Consider the following 18773-nt stretch of genomic DNA (forward strand, 5'->3'; position numbering starts at 1 on the left):
TCTGGGCATGGATCTTGCCCGAATCATTTATACTTTGGGATGAATTTTTTCTAGCATGGATCTTGACTAATTATCTATATTGAGGGATGTATCTTCCCTATGTTGGATTGGCCTTATACAGTACTGAGTGACTGACTTTCAGTTGATGTATATTTGGGGATGGATCTTCTCTGGGCTGGATTGGCCATATATAGTATTGAGTGATTGATTATTCTGAGAGTGTGAGTATACAAGGTTTCCATTGTGGTACATCACATACATCATACATTTGGCATGTAGATATAGAGATGTCATATTCCTCTTATCATGTAGAATTTATCCATTTTACTTGTATTGGGCCTATTTGTTGAACCTGAGAACATGCCTATATTTTTGTACTGTTGTTTCTATATTGGACTGTACATATTGAGCTCGTCACTACTTTCAGTCCAAAGGTTAGTCTTGTTACTTATTGAGTACATGGGGTCGGTTGTACTCATACTACACTCTCCACGTCGTGTGCAGATCCAGGTACTTCCGGATACGGCGGTTGCTAGATTTCGGAGTTTCATCTGTTGGAGACTATCGAGGTAGCTACTTGGCGTCTGCAAACCTTGACTCTCTTTCCTTTTTGTTATGTGTATTGTTCTATATTTTCAGACAGTATTTGTATCAGTCAGACTATGTTATCATTTAGATGCTCATCTACTCAGTGACACCAGATTTTGGGAGTATATTTATATCAGTATTTGTGAGATTTTCTAATAAATTTAAATATTATGTTTTTAAATTTAAAATATTATAGTATTTTATTGAGGTTATCGGCTTGCCTAGTATTGAGTAGGCGTCATCACTACATGTGAATTTTGAGTCGTGACAAAAATCGACCGCCTACCGACCGAAGTCGGTCGAAAATGTTCAATTGATTTTCCAGAAATTCAAATTTACCGACCGACTTCGGTCGGAATTTTTTATGTTAAATTTTAAATATTTTAATAATACTGACTGATTTCGGTCGGAATTGAACAATTTTTAAAAAATGAATAATTAAAATTCCGACCGAAGTCGGTCGCTAATTTTAAAAATAATTAACAATTATTTTCAAGAATACCGACCGAATTTGGTGGGTAAGTTTAGTTTGTGTCATATTATTTAGTCAAAGTGCATTGAAAATTACCGATCGATTTCGGTCGGAAACATCGACCGTCTGCGGTCGATATCCGTTAGCGGCAATTGTTTTTTCGACGAATTGAAAAAGGTCAGAAATCGGTCGGTTTTTGTTCGATTCCAACCGATTTCAGTCGATTTTTCTGGACGCTTTTTGACAGTTTTTAGTAGTGGTGCGAAAATAGTTCTTATTTTTTTATGGTACCACGTGAATGTTATGTAAGGCGCGTTGTTGATATGGTATACTTGTATTTTCCATACATAATTTAGTAATTTCGGCATTATTTATTTTTTGGGATATATAGCATATTTTTCATTAAAAAGAATTAATTTTATGACTTTGGCGCAATATACTGAAGATTAGATGACATTTGGTGAAATTAATTTTCAAAAATCTTTCTTGTTGAAATTTCAAGGAAACTTCTCTAGCGTCAAAGCAATTAACAAATAAAGTTAGTTAAGTGCTTGTGAATATTCAATGTCTGTTGACAATTTATTGCCCTTTCTTTCTCACTTTAGTTTTCTTCTTTTTTACTGTCCAATCATAGTTCTAACATCATTTTCTAGTTTCACATGTAACATATGAGACCTTGTCCTAATACTAGCTGTTATCCTCCATTACCTACTGGTCTTTCTTTCTTTTATTTTGGAGCTTTGTTCATAATTCCATGCACCAATTTAGCCTTTGACTCTGGATTATTTTATTATTTTTTGGTCCCTTTAGATTCTTCTTTGGAAATTTTCAAATAAAATGTGCCACATTCAACAACTAATAAAAAAAGGTTTTGGTTGCTTTCACTTTTTTGACTTGGCCATAAAAAATTTAATTTTTTCGATTTTTTTTTAAAATTAGTGTTTGGCATGAAAAATTCAATTTCACTAGTTGAATTTTGGAATTTTTCGGAAATTTGAAAAATTCCAAAAAGTTATTTTTCAAAAATTCCACTTCAAAAATAACAACAACAACATACTCAGTATTATCCCACACCATGGGGTCTGGGTAAGTTAGTGTGTACGCAAACCTTGCCTCTAACTTGTGAGGATAGAGATTCATAAAAATTCAAAAACAGTTCCAAATTGTATTCATGTCAAAACACAACTCTAATTTTCAAATACTATTTTCACTTAAAAATATCCACTTTTTTCCGTAATTTCACAATTCTTATGCCAGTCTTGCTTTTTGTCAGTCTTGCTTGTGTTAGAAATGTGTAGAAAGGTGGTTGTGCTTTTTATCATTTTTCTCATCCACCAAATAGAAAATAGAAAATCTTCTCTCCATTTTTGCACTCTCAGAAATTAGACTTGTACTTCTTGAATGCTAAGTGCATCACAAAGGTGACAAGTTTTTTAAAATATAGAGGTTGTGGTGATATCAGAGATTGAGTTTATTTCAAGATTTCATTTGATCAATGACTTAAACCATTGAGTTTTTTCCTCCTCAGTTGAAGAAAATGAAAACCAATATGGATTTTGCAATATTTCAATTGCTTATTTTGGTATTGTTTATGTTGTTTTTGATGTGTTCTTCATTGGAATTTGATCCTGTTGATAACTATCTTATAGACTGTGGATCATCAGAAAATACAACTATAGGTGATAGAATTTTCTTGGCTGATAACTTGAATTCCACTCAAAGGGTATTTGTTAATACAAGTCTTGAGTTCATTCCATCTACCTATAGTTCATCTCTGTATAAAACTGCTAGAATTCTCAATGAGACTTCCAAATTCACCTTTTCGATCAAGAAACAAGGGCGCCATTGGATTCGCCTTTATTTCTTTCCATTTTCCAATGAAAAATTCAATCTAAGTTCTGCTAAGTTCTCTGTTTCTGCTCAGAACTTCACTCTTCTTAAGAACTTTCAACCACTGAATTCTCCTTTTGTAAAGGAATACTCTTTGAACATTACTAGCAATAGTTTAGTTCTTACCTTTACGCCATCTGCTACCTCATTTGCCTTTGTAAATGCTTTAGAAGTCATTTCACTTCCTGATGAGGTCATTCCTGTTGATGTTGGTATTCATAATCTGAGGACACAAGCATTAGAAACAGTGGTGAGAGTAAATATGGGAAATATTGCAGTTTTGCCTCAAAATGATACCTCGTGGCGATCTTGGGAACCTGATGAAAGATACTTAACAGGCAAGAACCTTGTCCAGTTTGTATCGAACACACGAGCTGTGAACTACACGAGAGGAGGGCCTTCTCGGAATATTGCTCCTCCGTTGGTGTATGGAACTGCCACGAGGCTGCAATCCGAGAAAGATCCTAATACGTTAGCAAATGTAACGTGGTCGTTTGATGTTGATCCTGGTTTTGATTATTTCATCAGATTCCACTTTTGTTACATAGTAAAAGGCCCCTCTGGTGATCTAATATTCAATGTTTTCCTCAATTCTCAGTTTGTTTTCAAGTACCTTGATCTTAACAATGAGACATCAAATGTCTTTGGTGCTCCATATTACATGGATGTTGTCACAAGGTTAGACAACAGAAATAGCATTGGCATTAGCATTGGTCCAACAGATGTACGTAATGCATATCCGGATGGACTCTTGAATGGTCTCGAGATCATGAAAATAAGCAATTTTAAGGGCAGTCTTGATGCTTCAGACGTTGAACTTCAGTCCTCATTGCCTGCTTCTAAGACTAAAACATGGTTGATTCTTGGATCAACTATTGGAGGATCGATAACTTGCATTGTTTTGGTTGTGTTGTCTGTTCTTCTTTGCAGAAGTAGAACACGAGCGCCAGTTGATCACTCAACTGAGGATCATCATACAACAGTTGGATCAACTACGGAGGAAAATAAATCTATCATTTCCAACTCAAATATGGGGTACTGGTTCCCTTTCAGAGCAGTTCAAGAAGCAACCGATAATTTCAGTGAAAGCATGGTAATCGGCTTTGGTGGTTTTGGCAAGGTTTACAAGGGAGTTTTGAGGGATAACACAAAAGTAGCAGTGAAGAGAGGATTTCCTCAATCACAACAAGGTCTTTCCGAGTTCAAAACTGAAGTTGAAATGTTGTCTCAATTTAGGCATCGCCATTTGGTTTCACTGATCGGTTACTGCAACGAAAAGAATGAGATGATAATTATTTACGAGTACATGGAAAATGGAACACTTAAGGATCACTTGTATGGCTCAGACCTTCCAAATTTGAATTGGAGACAAAGGCTTGAAATTTGCATAGGATCAGCAAAAGGACTTCACTATCTGCACACTGGTTCTCAGAAGGCAATTATTCATCGCGATGTCAAGTCTTCCAATATATTGCTTGATGAAAATCTCAGGGCTAAAGTTTCTGATTTTGGACTATCGAAAATTGGTCCTGAAATTGATCAAACACATGTTAGTACTGCAGTTAAAGGGAGTTTCGGATACCTTGATCCTGAGTACTTAACAAGGCAACAACTAACTGAGAAATCTGATGTCTATTCCTTTGGAGTAGTTATGTTTGAAGTTCTCTGTGGCAGGCCTGTTATTGATCCATCTCGTTCAAAAGAAATGGTAAATTTAGTTGAATGGGTGAGAAACTGTTTAAGGACAGGAGATTCAGAAACAATTGTTGATTCAACTATTGTACGCGAGATAAGACCAGAGTCTTTGATAAAATTTGTAAAGACTGCTGAAAAATGCTTGGAAGAATATGGTGTAGATCGACCGACTATGGGAGATGTTTTGTGGAACTTGGAATATGCATTGAAACTCCAAGGAAAAGATGAAAAAACAAGACAAGAAAATGAGATATCTGAAAATCAGTTGGAAAACAGTGTGTTAAGTACAGAATTCAGTATGGGGAGTATGGCTGATCTTGCTGGTGTTTCAATGAGTAAGGTTTTTAGCAATATGGTAAAAGCTGAAAACAAAGATTCATGTGACATATGTTAGATCCTAAAGATACAATGCAGGTCCATCTTTTGAACTGCCTATGGATGGTATATTTTGTATTCTCTTTTTTATAGATTCTCTTGGTAAAGTTGTTGACATGTGACCAGGAGGTCACAGGTTCGAGCCGTGGAAACAACCTCTTGCAGAAATGCAGGGTAAGGCTGCGTACGATAGACCCTTGTGGTCCGGCACTTCCCCGGACCCCGCGCATAGCGGGAGCTTAGTGCACCAGGCTGCACTTTTTTTTTAATAGATTCTGTATGCTTCTATTGCGCGATAGAGCAGTTCAAACGCGTCTGGTTGATAAGGTTGATGATCATTTATTTAAAATGTTGTGTCTTTATTCATAATCACAAATTCACAATTCAATGTGACAATGCTATTGCATTTATTCATCATCACAAGATTGGGATAATTCTACCCAAAAAAGTTACAGTACAACAATTTCACTGAGTGGTTCAATCAATCTCTATAAAACAGCTCAAATCCTTCAAATTCTCTTTATTTTACCAAAACCGATGGAATATATAACAATATCCTATATTTTCACATCACCCATAAGAAAAGAAGCTGATATTTTCGCAAATAATGGATTGGAAGAGGCTCAAGGAGGCGGCTATTGTTGGTAGTAAGGAAGTGAAAATAGCTTGAAATGGTGTACTCTTTGACTGTATGAAAGGGTAATGTGTACCATAAACTTTAAATTAGATGACCAATTTCATTTGTGATAAGGTTAAACCGATCGTTAAACATCACCATGCTAAATATCAAAGGTTAAAAACGAAGTGTATGCAAAAGATTATTACCATGAGCTGTGCTAATTTTTACCTTCATTGAGATTTGAGAATTAATATGCTTCATTGAATCGGTAACCACCTTAAATTAATCAAGTGATTCTCTTTCTTAACACAAATTCGACCAATTATTAACTTTCAAAAAAAGTAAATGCAACACATGAACTTCCTTTCTTAGCATAGAAACCAAAAGCATAATTATCCAAGGCTCGTTCGCAGTTCAAGATATGAAATAAAGGATCCTCTATGCTTATCACTAATACAAACAGAACAGAAAACTATTGTTAAACGGCATTACAAGTTACAGAACTTCCGCGAATTGCAGAGGAATCACACGTAACACTTACTCATTTTTTTTGAAAAAAAAATGCAGAAATGCGTAAAAGAGAGGGGAGACCAGAGGAAAGAGAGTATTACTGAATAAGAGGAAAAAAGCAAGAATGACAGTAGTTTTAATTATCTGTCTCTCATCTATAATTACCCCAATTAAATACCCAAAAACAGCATAAAGTGAGAACTATGTGATTAATGATTGATTACGAACTGACAACTGGTTAAAACACTTTACTAAGTACAGAGTAATAATCATTTGAATTACATATTTTATATCGAATAGGAACAATTTTAGGAGCCTTCAATTTTTGGGGCCTAATGCAAGACATTTATTGGCCTATGGGTAGAGCCGCCCGTGAACAAATTCTCAAACAATTTGGGGGCCATTGGTGGAAGATTTACAGGCTGAGGAGCCATGAAATTGACAATCTTTTCATGAATATTGTACCTGCAAGAACCAAAACAAGATTTTGTAATCCAGGAACTTTAGAAGTAACCTTGTATGATAGAATCGGTTAATCAATTACCGTATTTTACGACTCTTTGATGCACGGCGATCAACAATTTTTCGTTTCTTTGTTTGCAGTCTCTTCAGTGCATAGAATGCCGTCTCTGTAAAGTTTTGATAAAAAAGTGGTTAGTTTTAGGTGTTCTTTTTCCTGGAAGCAACGGTATAAAAATGCATTCTCTGCCAAAAGCAAGAACTATAGTTATGCGAACACATCGCAACAACACATTTTCTGATAAAGCTGATCTGTAGCTGTTACGTTTACAACTTTTTCATGATGGATACATGCAATCAAAACAATACCATCATCATAGAAGGTTAGCAAGGTGGATTATTTGAAACATGACCAGCTTATGTTGAGAGGAAAACGAAAAAGGGAGGGGGGCCTGACGCATCTTACCAGATGATGCAGGATCGACTGCCTCAAAAAACTCCTTCAGCAATTGTTGATAGAATTCAGAGTCATCCAGAAGCTCAGGATCACCATCCATGTTTGGTCCCTGGTCCAAGTTAAGGATAAGTAGATGTGTTTTACTCTCTAAGGAAATAATAATCCATGCAAGAGCATTCTAAAACAAAAACTAATGTATTTTCCCATAAGGAGAATGGCCAATTTCCTCTGTTGTACCAAGTGGATAAACCTGAAGCACTACTAGCATGCCTAGATTCTTCTAGGCAACACATCGACAAGGAGATTTATTGATCTAATCTTATATCAATTTGACTTCAACGACAAACACAATTCAGGCCAAACCTGGCAAAATGCATAAATAAAACACTGATACCTCTCCATTTCCAGTAGCATCTGAAGCCTGCACAAAAGCAGGTACATAAATCAAAACTAACGAAAACTAAAAATAATTATCCTGAACATTAAGAAAAATAGCAAGATCCATGTGTACAATTCAGCTGCCATTCTCAAAACAACTCACGAAGTGAGACTTACAGTTCCAAATAGTGCAACTGCCGATCTGCTCTGCTGCATTCCTTTTATCATTTTGCTAGGATCCCTCATATAACCGGCCACTTGTTGACTAATGTCCTGTACAATATCAGAATATTAATTCTAGTCATTGTGATTGTTGCTGTACGTATCAATTTTCAAGTCCCAGAAATAAACCTGATTAAATGCTTGCAATTTGCCTTTGATTGCGGCAGCACCAGAAGTCACCTGGGTCTTTCTCTGCCATTTATCTATCGATTTGTCCCTAAAAACAGCCATCCTATGACATAAAAGAATTAGCAACATCAATTTCCAACGGCGGGCCAATTTATTTAGCAAAAGGGAGAAAGGGCAATTGCATGAGAATGCAATGCCGGGAAAAGGGCAGAGTAATAGCTGTTCTGGAACCTAATTTTGGAGTTGTGTTACTTGTAACTATGCAGATTTTGTTCCTAACTGCTATAGATGTACATAAAATCTGACTCCAGAACAACATTAATAATGGGGCTTAGGACATTCTTCACCGGAAGCAGGACCTAACTGCATAGAAGAATGGAACAGATTATGAGAAACAATGACTAGAATAAAAGCAATCAAAAAGGTCATCTACAACACCAGTTCCAGGGCATATAACCCCAAATAAAAGCAACCAAAAAGGTCATCTACAACACCAGTTCCAGGGCATATAACCCCAAATATCCCCCCAACCCCCCAAAAGCCGCAATCTCATTTCCAGCAGCCTGTCATCTATCCCTTTTTTAATTAGGGGCAGCCTGCCCTCTACCCTTTGCCCTCTGAATTAGACAATTAAATTAACAAAACCAACACGGCTTAACAATCTTGATTATGTTGGGTTCAAGGTTCCTTCCCTTTAAATTTGATGTTTACTTGCTTTTAGCTCACATCAAATGGTAAAAGCAAAGTATTAATTAGCTCTCATTTATTCAAAAGAAAACATAAACTTAATCTATCCCAAATTTCTATGACACTCCGTCTATTTTGGGACGTCATAAAATATTTGATACCAAATATTTTCTTTTTGGATAAGGTAATAAGATTTCATTAATGAAGGGCATAAATACCTGTATACAAGAAGTATACCAAAATAGTAGAGAAACCTCCCAAAATAATATGGTCCCTCTACGAAAGACACCCAATCATCTATGCTTAAGGGAATCTCATGGGTGCACCAAAACATAATAAGAGAAAAGAGGCTATTTCTCAAACGTACAAAAACCTTCTCTATTCCATCGAAAGCCTCCTATTTCTCTCGGTCCAAAAAGTCCACATGAGTGCAAGTGGAGCGACATCCCAAGCCTTGCGTCTTCTTCTCCTCCTTCTGAAAGTCCAGGTGAACATTACTTATTTAACCGTGCCTGGCATTACCCACTGAAGTCCAAACCAACCCAACCTTCATGCCATAAGCAAGATGCAATATGACAATGTAAAGTAGATGATCTACATCTTTACCCGAGCACTTGCACATGAAACTCCAATTGACACATGTAATTCTACTTTTCCTCAAATTCTAAGTCGTTAGAATCACTCCCCTCGTAGCTAGCCATGTAAAGAAGCACACCTTTGTCAGTACTCTAGGAATGCAAACTGAAGAATAAGGAAAGGCTGCCTCCTCTCCGCCCAGTAGTAAACCACAAAAAAACTATACCACTATCTATCGATTTGTCCCTAAAAACAGCCATCCTATGACATAAAAGAATTAGCAACATCAATTTCCAACGGCGGGCCAATTTATTTAGCAAAAGGAAGAAAGGGCAATTGCATGAGAATGCAATGCCGGGAAAAGGGCAGAGTAATAGCTGTTCTGGAACCTAATTTTGGAGTTGTGTTACTTGAAACTATGCAGATTTTGTTCCTAACTGCTATAGATGTACATAAAATCTGACTCCAAAACAACATTAATAATGGGCTTAGGACATTCTTCACCGGGAGCAGGACCTAACTGCATAGAAGAATGGAACAGATTATGAGAAACAATGACTAGAATAAAAGCAATCAAAAAGGTCATCTACAACACCAGTTCCAGGGCATATAACCCCAAATAAAAGCAACCAAAAAGGTCATCTACAACACCAGCTCCAGGGCATATAACCCCAAATATCCCCCAACCCCCCAAAAGCCGCAATCTCATTTCCAGCAGCCTGTCATCTACCCCTTTTTTAATTAGCAGCAGCCTGCCCTCTACCCTTTGCCCTCTGAATTAGACAATTAAATTAACAAAACCAACACGGCTTAACAATCTTGATTATGTTGGGTTCAAGGTTCCTTCCCTTTAAATTTGATGTTTACTTGCTTTTAGCTCACATCAAATGGTAAAAGCAAAGTATTAATTAGCTCTCATTTATTCAAAAGAAAACATATACTTAATCTATCCCAAATTTCTATGACACTCCGTCTATTTTGGGACGTCATAAAATATTTGATACCAAATATTTTCTTTTTGGATAAGGTAATAAGATTTCATTAATGAAGGGCATAAATACCTGTATACAAGAAGTATACCAAAATAGTAGAGAAACCTCCCAAAATAATATGGTCCCTCTACGAAAGACACCCAATCATCTATGCTTAAGGGAATCTCATGGGTGCACCAAAACATAATAAGAGAAAAGAGGCTATTTCTCAAACGTACAAAAACCTTCTCTATTCCATCGAAAGCCTCCTATTTCTCTCGGTCCAAAAAGTCCACATGAGTGCAAGTGGAGCGACATCCCAAGCCTTGCGTCTTCTTCTCCTCCTTCTGAAAGTCCAGGTGAACATTACTTATTTAACCGTGCCTGGCATTACCCACTGAAGTCCAAACCAACCCAACCTTCATGCCATAAGCAAGATGCAATATGACAATGTAAAGTAGATGATCTACATCTTTACCCGAGCACTTGCACATGAAACTCCAATTGACACATGTAATTCTCCTTTTCCTCAAATTCTAAGTCGTTAGAATCACTCCCCTCGTAGCTAGCCATGTAAAGAAGCACACCTTTGTCAGTACTCTAGGAATGCAAACTGAAGAATAAGGAAAGGCTGCCTCCTCTCCGCCCAGTAGTAAACCACAAAAAAACTATACCACTATCTATCGATTTGTCCCTAAAAACAGCCATCCAAAAACAAAAATCACATCTAACACCATAATTAAACTGTGAAATATTCTGTTTGTGGAGCAAATCCGTCAATCTCTGTAACTCTACAACCTCCCAATCTTGTAAGTTCCTCCTAACCTCAAATCCCAATGTGTTTCTCCTCCTTATATCCTCTGTATGCAACATCGTTTTTGGCATGAAATCCTAAACATATTAGGAAATATGATACACGAAGTGTTATTTTCACACCATCTTTGTCCCCAAAAACTTACTTATTTTCACACCATCTTTGTCCCCAAAAACTTACTCTTCACCCATTCCCCACTCCAAGTGATATATTCCTAATAAACGTTTCCCACCCTTTTAAGATATTCCTCCATAAGCTGCACCAGTAAGGAAGTGTAATTCTTTTGGTCCTCCATCCCCCTTCCAAAACCCCATATTTCTCTGCAATCACCTCCCTCCATAGAGCATTTCCTCAAACCCAAATCCCCATAACCACTTCCCAACTAACGCCTTGTTAAACACCTTCCCTACAATTTTCAATACTTCCAGGTCACAAAACTATTCAAGTATTAATTTGAAGTGTGATTTGATGTTTTTGCCTGCCAACTAACTTCTCAACCGTTGCTTTAAGATGTGCTGCACTATGACTAATATATTACTAAGTCAAATTAATATCCCAAATTCTTCGTATACTGTCATATAAAATAGGAGAGGGGGAGTACAAGGTTAAGCGAAAACTTACATATACATTGTTCTTATCTAGCTCTCAGCTCTCTAGAACTAGACATTGAGATATGTCAGACAGACAGTCACATACATGTCGTAAATGCATACATACTTAGGGACAGCGGAAAAAAAAAAAAGATAAATTATGATCCAAATAGAGGTTTAAGATATCTGTAACATGCAATTCATATATTGCTCTTGGGAACTACACATTCAGACACATCATACAGATCGAGAAACACATGCATGGAGTAGACACATACAGCCTAAGAAGAGAAAAATAAGATAAATGAACAAAAATTTTGGTTTTCCATTACTCATATGTTAAAGTGTGCAAGGAAGACGAGAATGAACAAAGTGAAGATTGCAACCACCAGATCCGGTTACCTATTCCCACTTAAATTCTTCCACCACCAGTCTCTTGTTCATTTTGATTTTTGATGTGTAGAACATAAAGAGAAATGCACCTTGCATCTCGCATTCGAACATTTCCCTTGCATTAACTATATTTTCATAATTGGGGTTTATGCATTTAAAATGTAAGCTCATTTTAAATTCGACAAAACACAAAAGTTACTGTGAGGATTAAGTATTGTCTATTCACATTCTGCCAATGATGTGCTCCAACTTAGGATACACCATAATACCAATGCTGGTGTTCTATGGTATGCAAATGAAATTACCAAGGAAATGCTTACAAACAATTTGGCCACCTTCTGCTATTTTCTTTAGAGATCATAGGTCCCAGTACGCCACTCCAACGCCCGTAACTCACTTTATTTAATTGGTGTTATTTGAAGCCCAGACCAGAATAGCATATATTCTGCTTAACAGGTTTTCGGGCTTTTTAGGTTTCAGGAATAATACATGTCAATCCCCTTAAACGCCTAGGCCACCATAGTGGGGTCACCTGCAAATATCTTTTTTTTTCTTTTTTGTTAGTGGGGACGGACTACCTTCCCCAGACGTCTCTATCCTCACAAGGTATGGGTAAGGTCTGCGTACACACTACCCTCCCCAGACCCCACGGTGTGGGATAATATTGGGTATGTTGTTGTGTGTTGTTGTTGTTGTTAGTGGGGACAGATAAACATCTACCGGCTCTGTTGGCTGAATTTCCACCTAAATCACACTCGTCTTCATAGTGTTAACAGTTTCAAGGTTGGAAGTTTCTCCTGATGTGTCATATAAACCATGTATATCTTGTAGCAAAAAAAACTAAGATCATGATCTAAAGCAAAAGAAGAGTTTGACCAACTCCAGTTCAAAAAGGAAAAGGAATTTGGCCAACAGCTATAAAACAAGCAAATGCACTAATAAGCCTCAGTTAAACATTCTTACCTTGAATGCATTTGAGAAATCTTCTGCCAATCTTCATCAACTTCACCATTTGACTCAACAGAATCTTCCGAAAGCTTCGGCCTTTTACCAGAATTAACTTCAGGAAAGAAAATTACAAAAAACATCAACCAGTGAATATGTTAATCCCAAAAGGTATGTTTATGTTGTCTTTGTAGCAAATAGCTAAGAGGAAAATTGATGGTCACTAGGCCCTTAAACATGAAAATTATGCAAAAAAGTCAGGGACTTGGTTTTCCAGTTTTGGCAACATTCCTGAATGTGGTGACTTATCAAACAATTTCCAGAAATTCTTTCAGTTAATCAGAGTCAGAGGCTTATAGAACTTTACTCAGAAACCACAGTCTAGAGCTGCAAGATAGAGGAAATTGGTTTTTTTGCAATAGTACTTTTGGTCTTGAAAATCTAGCAAATTTCTGACACTCTAAAACCTAATTTGATGCTTTTAAGCAAGCCCCCAAATCCTTTCCAGTGGTTATTCAATCACTTAGTCAATACCTCGAGTTGAAGGATCAGATTTCGATAAAGATCATCTTGCTGAATTCTACTTTTCAGCAATATTTTATTATTAGATATTTCAAAAAGTATCATATGTTACCATCTCAAAACAAAAGATATTTCAAAAAGTAAATTCAGATTTTCAAAAAAATCAGAATAAAGATCGTTAGACACTCAAAATTTGCATGTAGATGCAGCTCTTTGAGTGTGAAAAATCAAATCTACAAGTCATACCGTCCATTGATTGAGTAATTGATGGATTCTTCTCAAGCAGTACCTGCCAAATGGCAAAATGTTTTTGAATAACAGGTTAAATAAGCAAATTCGACCAATTATTAACTTGGCACATTCCAAAGTGGAAACTCTATCACATAATGGGACAGCGGAGGGAGTAGCAACGATTAGGTTTCCAGCAAAACAAAAGCATACTAATCTTGTTTTACTTCAAAGCAAAATTGACTAGAAGTAACTGTTCTCACTGTACCTCTTGCAATTCCAGTATAGTATCCAAGGTTTTTCTGGAGGAGGCAAGTAGATCTGAATATGCATCTTTAACTCTGTCCTTAGAATCACAAAAGGAAGATCTTATTGGTTCCTGCAGGCAGTAAACATGCATTAAAGTTCAACTTGTCAATATCATGACTCTAGCATTGTGTTGAAACAAAATGGTAACCCAATGAACCTGCGGAAGTCTATTGGAGTTTGAGAAAGCCTTTTGCAGCAAGAACCTTAGTTCAAGTGTCTTGTCCCAGAGTGCCTTTGTGAAATTAAAAGAGGGAAACGAAAAAGGGACAAGTTAATAGCATAATTATGATATTAGCACTAGTCAATCATTAATCATGTCACTTTAAAGGAATAATCATGTAAATGATATTAGCACTAAAGCTATTAACTCAGCAATTAACAAACCAAGAAGCAAAAGATGTATCGTCTATATGCAACTCAATCACATATCTATTGAAGATACAACATAGATATTTATGGAAAACAGAAGGAGCAAATAACTGCAAATCACACAGTAGGCATTTCTGTTCCCCGTAACCAGGACTTCTTTTAATTGAAGCAATGGGAAGTGTGTATACAAACAATAAAGATACACGCTCATAAGAAGATGAAAATAAAGACTATCATCTGCACCATCTGGTACACTATACCTTCTGGTTTCTAACTGCTTGGCCTTTGAGAAGATCCTCATCTTTATGGAGCTTCAGATTACCCAAAAGATCTCTGTGTACACAATGACCGTCAAAATCAGATGTCTACCAATAGTAGGCAAAAGTGAACACATCTTAGATAGCAAGTACTTCCTATTTGTTTTACTGTTGACACTAGTAATGTTTTATTCTTACTATAAGACCATCAAGACTCTAACCGAGCTGGTAAGAGGAACTGGGCTGAAGCTTGATAAGAATATGATGCGAGTTATTTTAATATTAGAAAGATGCATTAAACTATGGCGAAGCTTTGATATAATTACGATGAATTTTTTTAATATTAGCCAGATGTATCCTCAATAGATTAAATCCATTACTAAACAAGTGATAATAACGAGTTTATAAATTGTAATTTGAATCATTCATTAGCTCTGAAACCTTTGTGTCTCTTTGACTGAGTTTTGAATATTAAGAACATTAATGAGATTAGAGAGCAAATTATGGGCTTCACTTTGGAGAAGCTTGCGCTTCATTTCTACCAAGAACTTATTGGTTTTACAACAATTTACCCACATACCTTGGTTCAGACTTTTATATTTTATTTTATTTTATTTTAAGAAAAGATAAGTATATACCTTGGTCCAGAGTTCCTGCCATAACTTTCTGAAGGATTTTCACAAACTACATAACTTTTTTTTTTAGGGAAAAAACCTATTTTAACTTTAGTAAGTATACTTGCGTTCACCAAATTTCAGTAATGATATTCATTCCTATAGAGAGAAGGAGTTTGTTATTGCTATTACATCAATCTATTACCTAATCTTTGCAATATAATCAAAGCACAAAGGTCATATCACTTTATCTCTTGTGTATTTAAGCAGCAAGGGGTGATGTGTTCCTAGCTGAAAACAACATGTGAACCATGCGGTTCAAATATGGGTTATGAGCTCAAAAGTCAAACCACGTGGGGTTAAACTGCAAACCAATATCATCAGTTGAAACGCCTAATCATAAAGACCAACCAATACCCAATCCCTCTTCCAAAGAAGTGACTTTCACATTATTTTACACTATATACTGCCAATCTTCATGTCATATCAATAGTCAGTTATCCCTTTTTATATTGAAAAAATTCAAATGAATTTATAGGTTATAAGTTCAAAATAGAAGCTACAATTCTAGAAAATGCAGACATGAAACAAACGCTTCTTTTAATAAAACGTATCATATAACTAAGCTATGTGGTAGAGAAAGGAACTTACTGTTCCTTGTGCTTAAGCTCCATATATTCTTTCTTAAGTTCTTCAATTCCAGCAATTTTATGGTCCTCAGTCAGTTTCTCTCCGTCTTCTTCTTCTTCTTCTTGATCTCCTTCCTCGTCTTCCTCTTCCTCTTGTTCTCCACTTTCATCTTCATTGTTGTAATGGTTAACATCATCATCGTCGTCACTGTCACTATAGTCATTGTTGTCATCGCTGTTGTTGACTTCATCAAAGTTCTCAACCTAAGCATATCAAAAACATATATATCACATGCAAACTATTTGCGCAAAAACGTTAAAGCTCAGAACAAGGTAAGAAATACATAAATGTGAGATAAGTGAGAAAAACTAACATCATCCGACATCTCATTTAACATTTCATCATTCTCAAGCTCAGAGTTGCTTTCACTCTCCTCTACTTTCCTCGATCTATTAGAAGACTTGCTCATTTTCCTGTCTCCTAAATCTGAAAAAAAAAAATGCATCAGTTATCAGTAGGGTTATTAAAGGTGCACATGACAAAAACAAAAGCCTATTTTTATCAAAAGCAATACTTTTAAAGGTAAAGTTGGAAATCTCCTTGACGCAAGACACACTCCAAAGGCCTCGAGATGGCAATGTAGAAAAAGAAAGTAGAATAGGAGCTCAAGCACAACTTTTCTCACTTCATACTCGAATACAGAATGGGATTACATCAAAATATCTAAAGATAAGCTACCTATATACAAGCCAAACTACATCAAACATCCAAACCATACTAACTAAAAATAAAATAAAAATACCAATGGAACCCCACAAATGAGGTGTGGGGAGGGTAGTGTTTCAGATACAACAAAGCAAAGGAAATAAAGTACTAAAAAGACATGGAAAAAGCAGTAACAACAGCAAGATAGTAACAGAAGCAAAGCATCATACTAACTAATTAAGTTAGCTAAAAACAAGAAGAAGCACATAACTCTTATGTCCCTTTTTTAACCTCAAATCCCAACCCCACATTATCAGAATAATGCCCTAATCGAGCTAATGAAACGACTTACCTTGAGTGAAATTACCACTATTCAATCGGAAATTTTGTCCAATCCTCCTTCGGTAGTAACCCTAGCAAAGGTGATTTGGAGATTTTAGGGAAGAAAGCAACGTTACTTGTCAAAGAAAAGAGAGTGAAATAAATGCGGGGGGCTTAAGCTTAAAACCTATTAAAACGAAAGGGGTTTAATTGGGGGCAATTAAAAACGAAAGGGGGTTTACTTAGGAGGGGTACCCTAATTAGGACACGTGTCATTTTCTGAAGAAAAACAGATTTTAAAGGCTCAATTGAGCTAAATTAACCCTCTCTGTGTTCGAGAGACTTAACATCTGCATATACATTACCCTTATCGGGCCTTATTCGTTGAATTATACTGAATTTGATATTATTATTGTTGAGCTAAATCTAAGGTCTGTTAGTGCGAAGTGATATTTTTAGGGCAACTTGCTCGCGACCATAGCATATATAACCTCTACTATTAACAAGGGACATAATTGCTCTATTTTGCATAATACAAAAGCATATTTTTGACCATTTCCCGTAATATAATTAGTACTCGTAACAAGTTATGATTTCATAGTTAATTCATGATGTATGAAGAATTACATCTCTTTTGAGAGCTTAAAACTCTTTTGTTGAATTTCAACATCTTGTCCTAGTTAAGAATCTTTACAACATATAATTATAAAGTTATTTTAAATCACATAAAAGTTATTGAATTTTTTTATTCATTAAATGAGTTGTAATGAATAATAACGCATTTCGAATACCATATGATTTGAAAGTACAAATAGATAGTATTTATAGCGATAACATCCGACTACTTGATAGTATTCTAACCTATAGTCATTGTTAAATACTAATAAACTTCTCTATGAGTTATTTCAATTCACGCAATAGAAATAAGATGGTTTCGATTTGATGAATTAAGGACTTATTTTTAAACCCTTGTACATATAACCTACGTAAGCGAATTGTCATGATCAAAGCCATGGCTAGGCTCAAAGTGGATAATACATACAATTTTGGGTCGTGACATATATGGTATCAACATCGAATCTCCATCGGTACAAAGGTGGGGCAAAACTCGGCGAGGATGCTGAGTCCCAAGGGTGGTAAATGTGATGCCTATAGCAAAAGACGGACTAATGATGGCGGGTTAGGAAGAACCGCCAGGCTTCTACTTTAGCAAGCTTCTAAAGAAAGGGTGCACATATCACATTAGGCGAACCCACATCGGAACAGGGATAGGAAAGTGAAAAACTTTATAAGGCACATAAGTTCACATGGTAAATGCACTTTTAGGGCTCGATGTGACGTAGCCTGAAAGATAAACTCGTACTTGCTTGGGTCTAAAGTGGACAATACGTGTCGTGGACTTAAAAGAAAACTATATTTAATTTATGGACAATTCCTATTAATTAATCAAGTAAGTAAAATAAGAATATACGTAATTCGAAGAAAATATCTCATATCTTATACAAATACACTCTTTCTGTCTCCGAATATAGCAAAATAGTTATTTTTTCATATACTTAACCTTTATAACATGCAAAAACGAATTTGGTCCATCATAATTTAAAATTTCTTTAACATTTAATATATCTTTAACTAGTAACATAATTTATGGTCTACCTGGAATTATTTTTTTTCATTATGCAGTTAGGCTTTACTTCACAAAAATTTAATCTGTCATGTTCCTCTTAATTTTACTTTTATCTTATATCTTTTTTCCTCTTTAGATTTGAATCAAATTTCAATATGAATTGTTTTCAGAGATGTTATTGATTACTACTAAAAATCTAACATTCTGAATGTAATAGTGATTGATAAAACATATATATTATGAATTAGCTACAAATATGATGTCTTTAATATCTTCATAAAATATAAGTTGCATGACTTAGTTCACTATTAATCTAAGTGTAATTATATTGTACAATTTTAATTTTATTTTCTTACTTTATATATTTCTCTTATTAGTTGGGGTGCTATATAGAGATGTGCATAATTTGGTAAATACCGAA

The 18773-nt window shown here is 35.7% G+C and overlaps 2 protein-coding genes across 3 annotated transcripts; one reads left to right on the forward strand and one right to left on the reverse strand.

Moving 5' to 3' along the window:
* The first annotated feature begins 2320 nt into the window (after positions 1–2320).
* Positions 2321–5111, forward strand: LOC107810345 (receptor-like protein kinase HERK 1). Its single transcript, XM_016635108.2, has one exon. The coding sequence runs from the start codon at positions 2598–2600 to the stop codon at positions 5037–5039; it is 2442 nt and encodes an 813-aa protein (XP_016490594.1). The 5' UTR covers positions 2321–2597; the 3' UTR covers positions 5040–5111.
* A 1230-nt stretch (positions 5112–6341) lies between these two features.
* Positions 6342–16907, reverse strand: LOC107811722 (uncharacterized). 2 transcript variants are annotated; one of them, XM_075227800.1, is made up of 14 exons: positions 16757–16907; positions 16073–16185; positions 15721–15962; positions 14459–14531; positions 13987–14061; positions 13789–13899; positions 13539–13581; positions 12789–12885; positions 7795–7897; positions 7621–7716; positions 7460–7486; positions 7075–7174; positions 6694–6778; positions 6342–6614 (listed from the first exon to the last, which is right to left on the reverse strand). In XM_075227800.1, the coding sequence occupies exons 2-14, from the start codon at positions 16166–16168 to the stop codon at positions 6482–6484; spliced, it is 1281 nt and encodes a 426-aa protein (XP_075083901.1). In that variant the 5' UTR covers positions 16169–16185; positions 16757–16907; the 3' UTR covers positions 6342–6481. The 2 variants fall into 2 exon arrangements, with proteins under 2 accessions (XP_075083901.1, XP_075083902.1); XM_075227801.1 differs by lacking the exon at positions 16757–16907 and adding an exon at positions 16274–16293.
* Positions 16908–18773: the final 1866 nt, after the last annotated feature.

The sequence above is a fragment of the Nicotiana tabacum genome, chromosome 13 (genome assembly GCF_000715075.1).
Source record: "Nicotiana tabacum cultivar K326 chromosome 13, ASM71507v2, whole genome shotgun sequence".
Taxonomy (NCBI): domain Eukaryota; kingdom Viridiplantae; phylum Streptophyta; class Magnoliopsida; order Solanales; family Solanaceae; genus Nicotiana; species Nicotiana tabacum.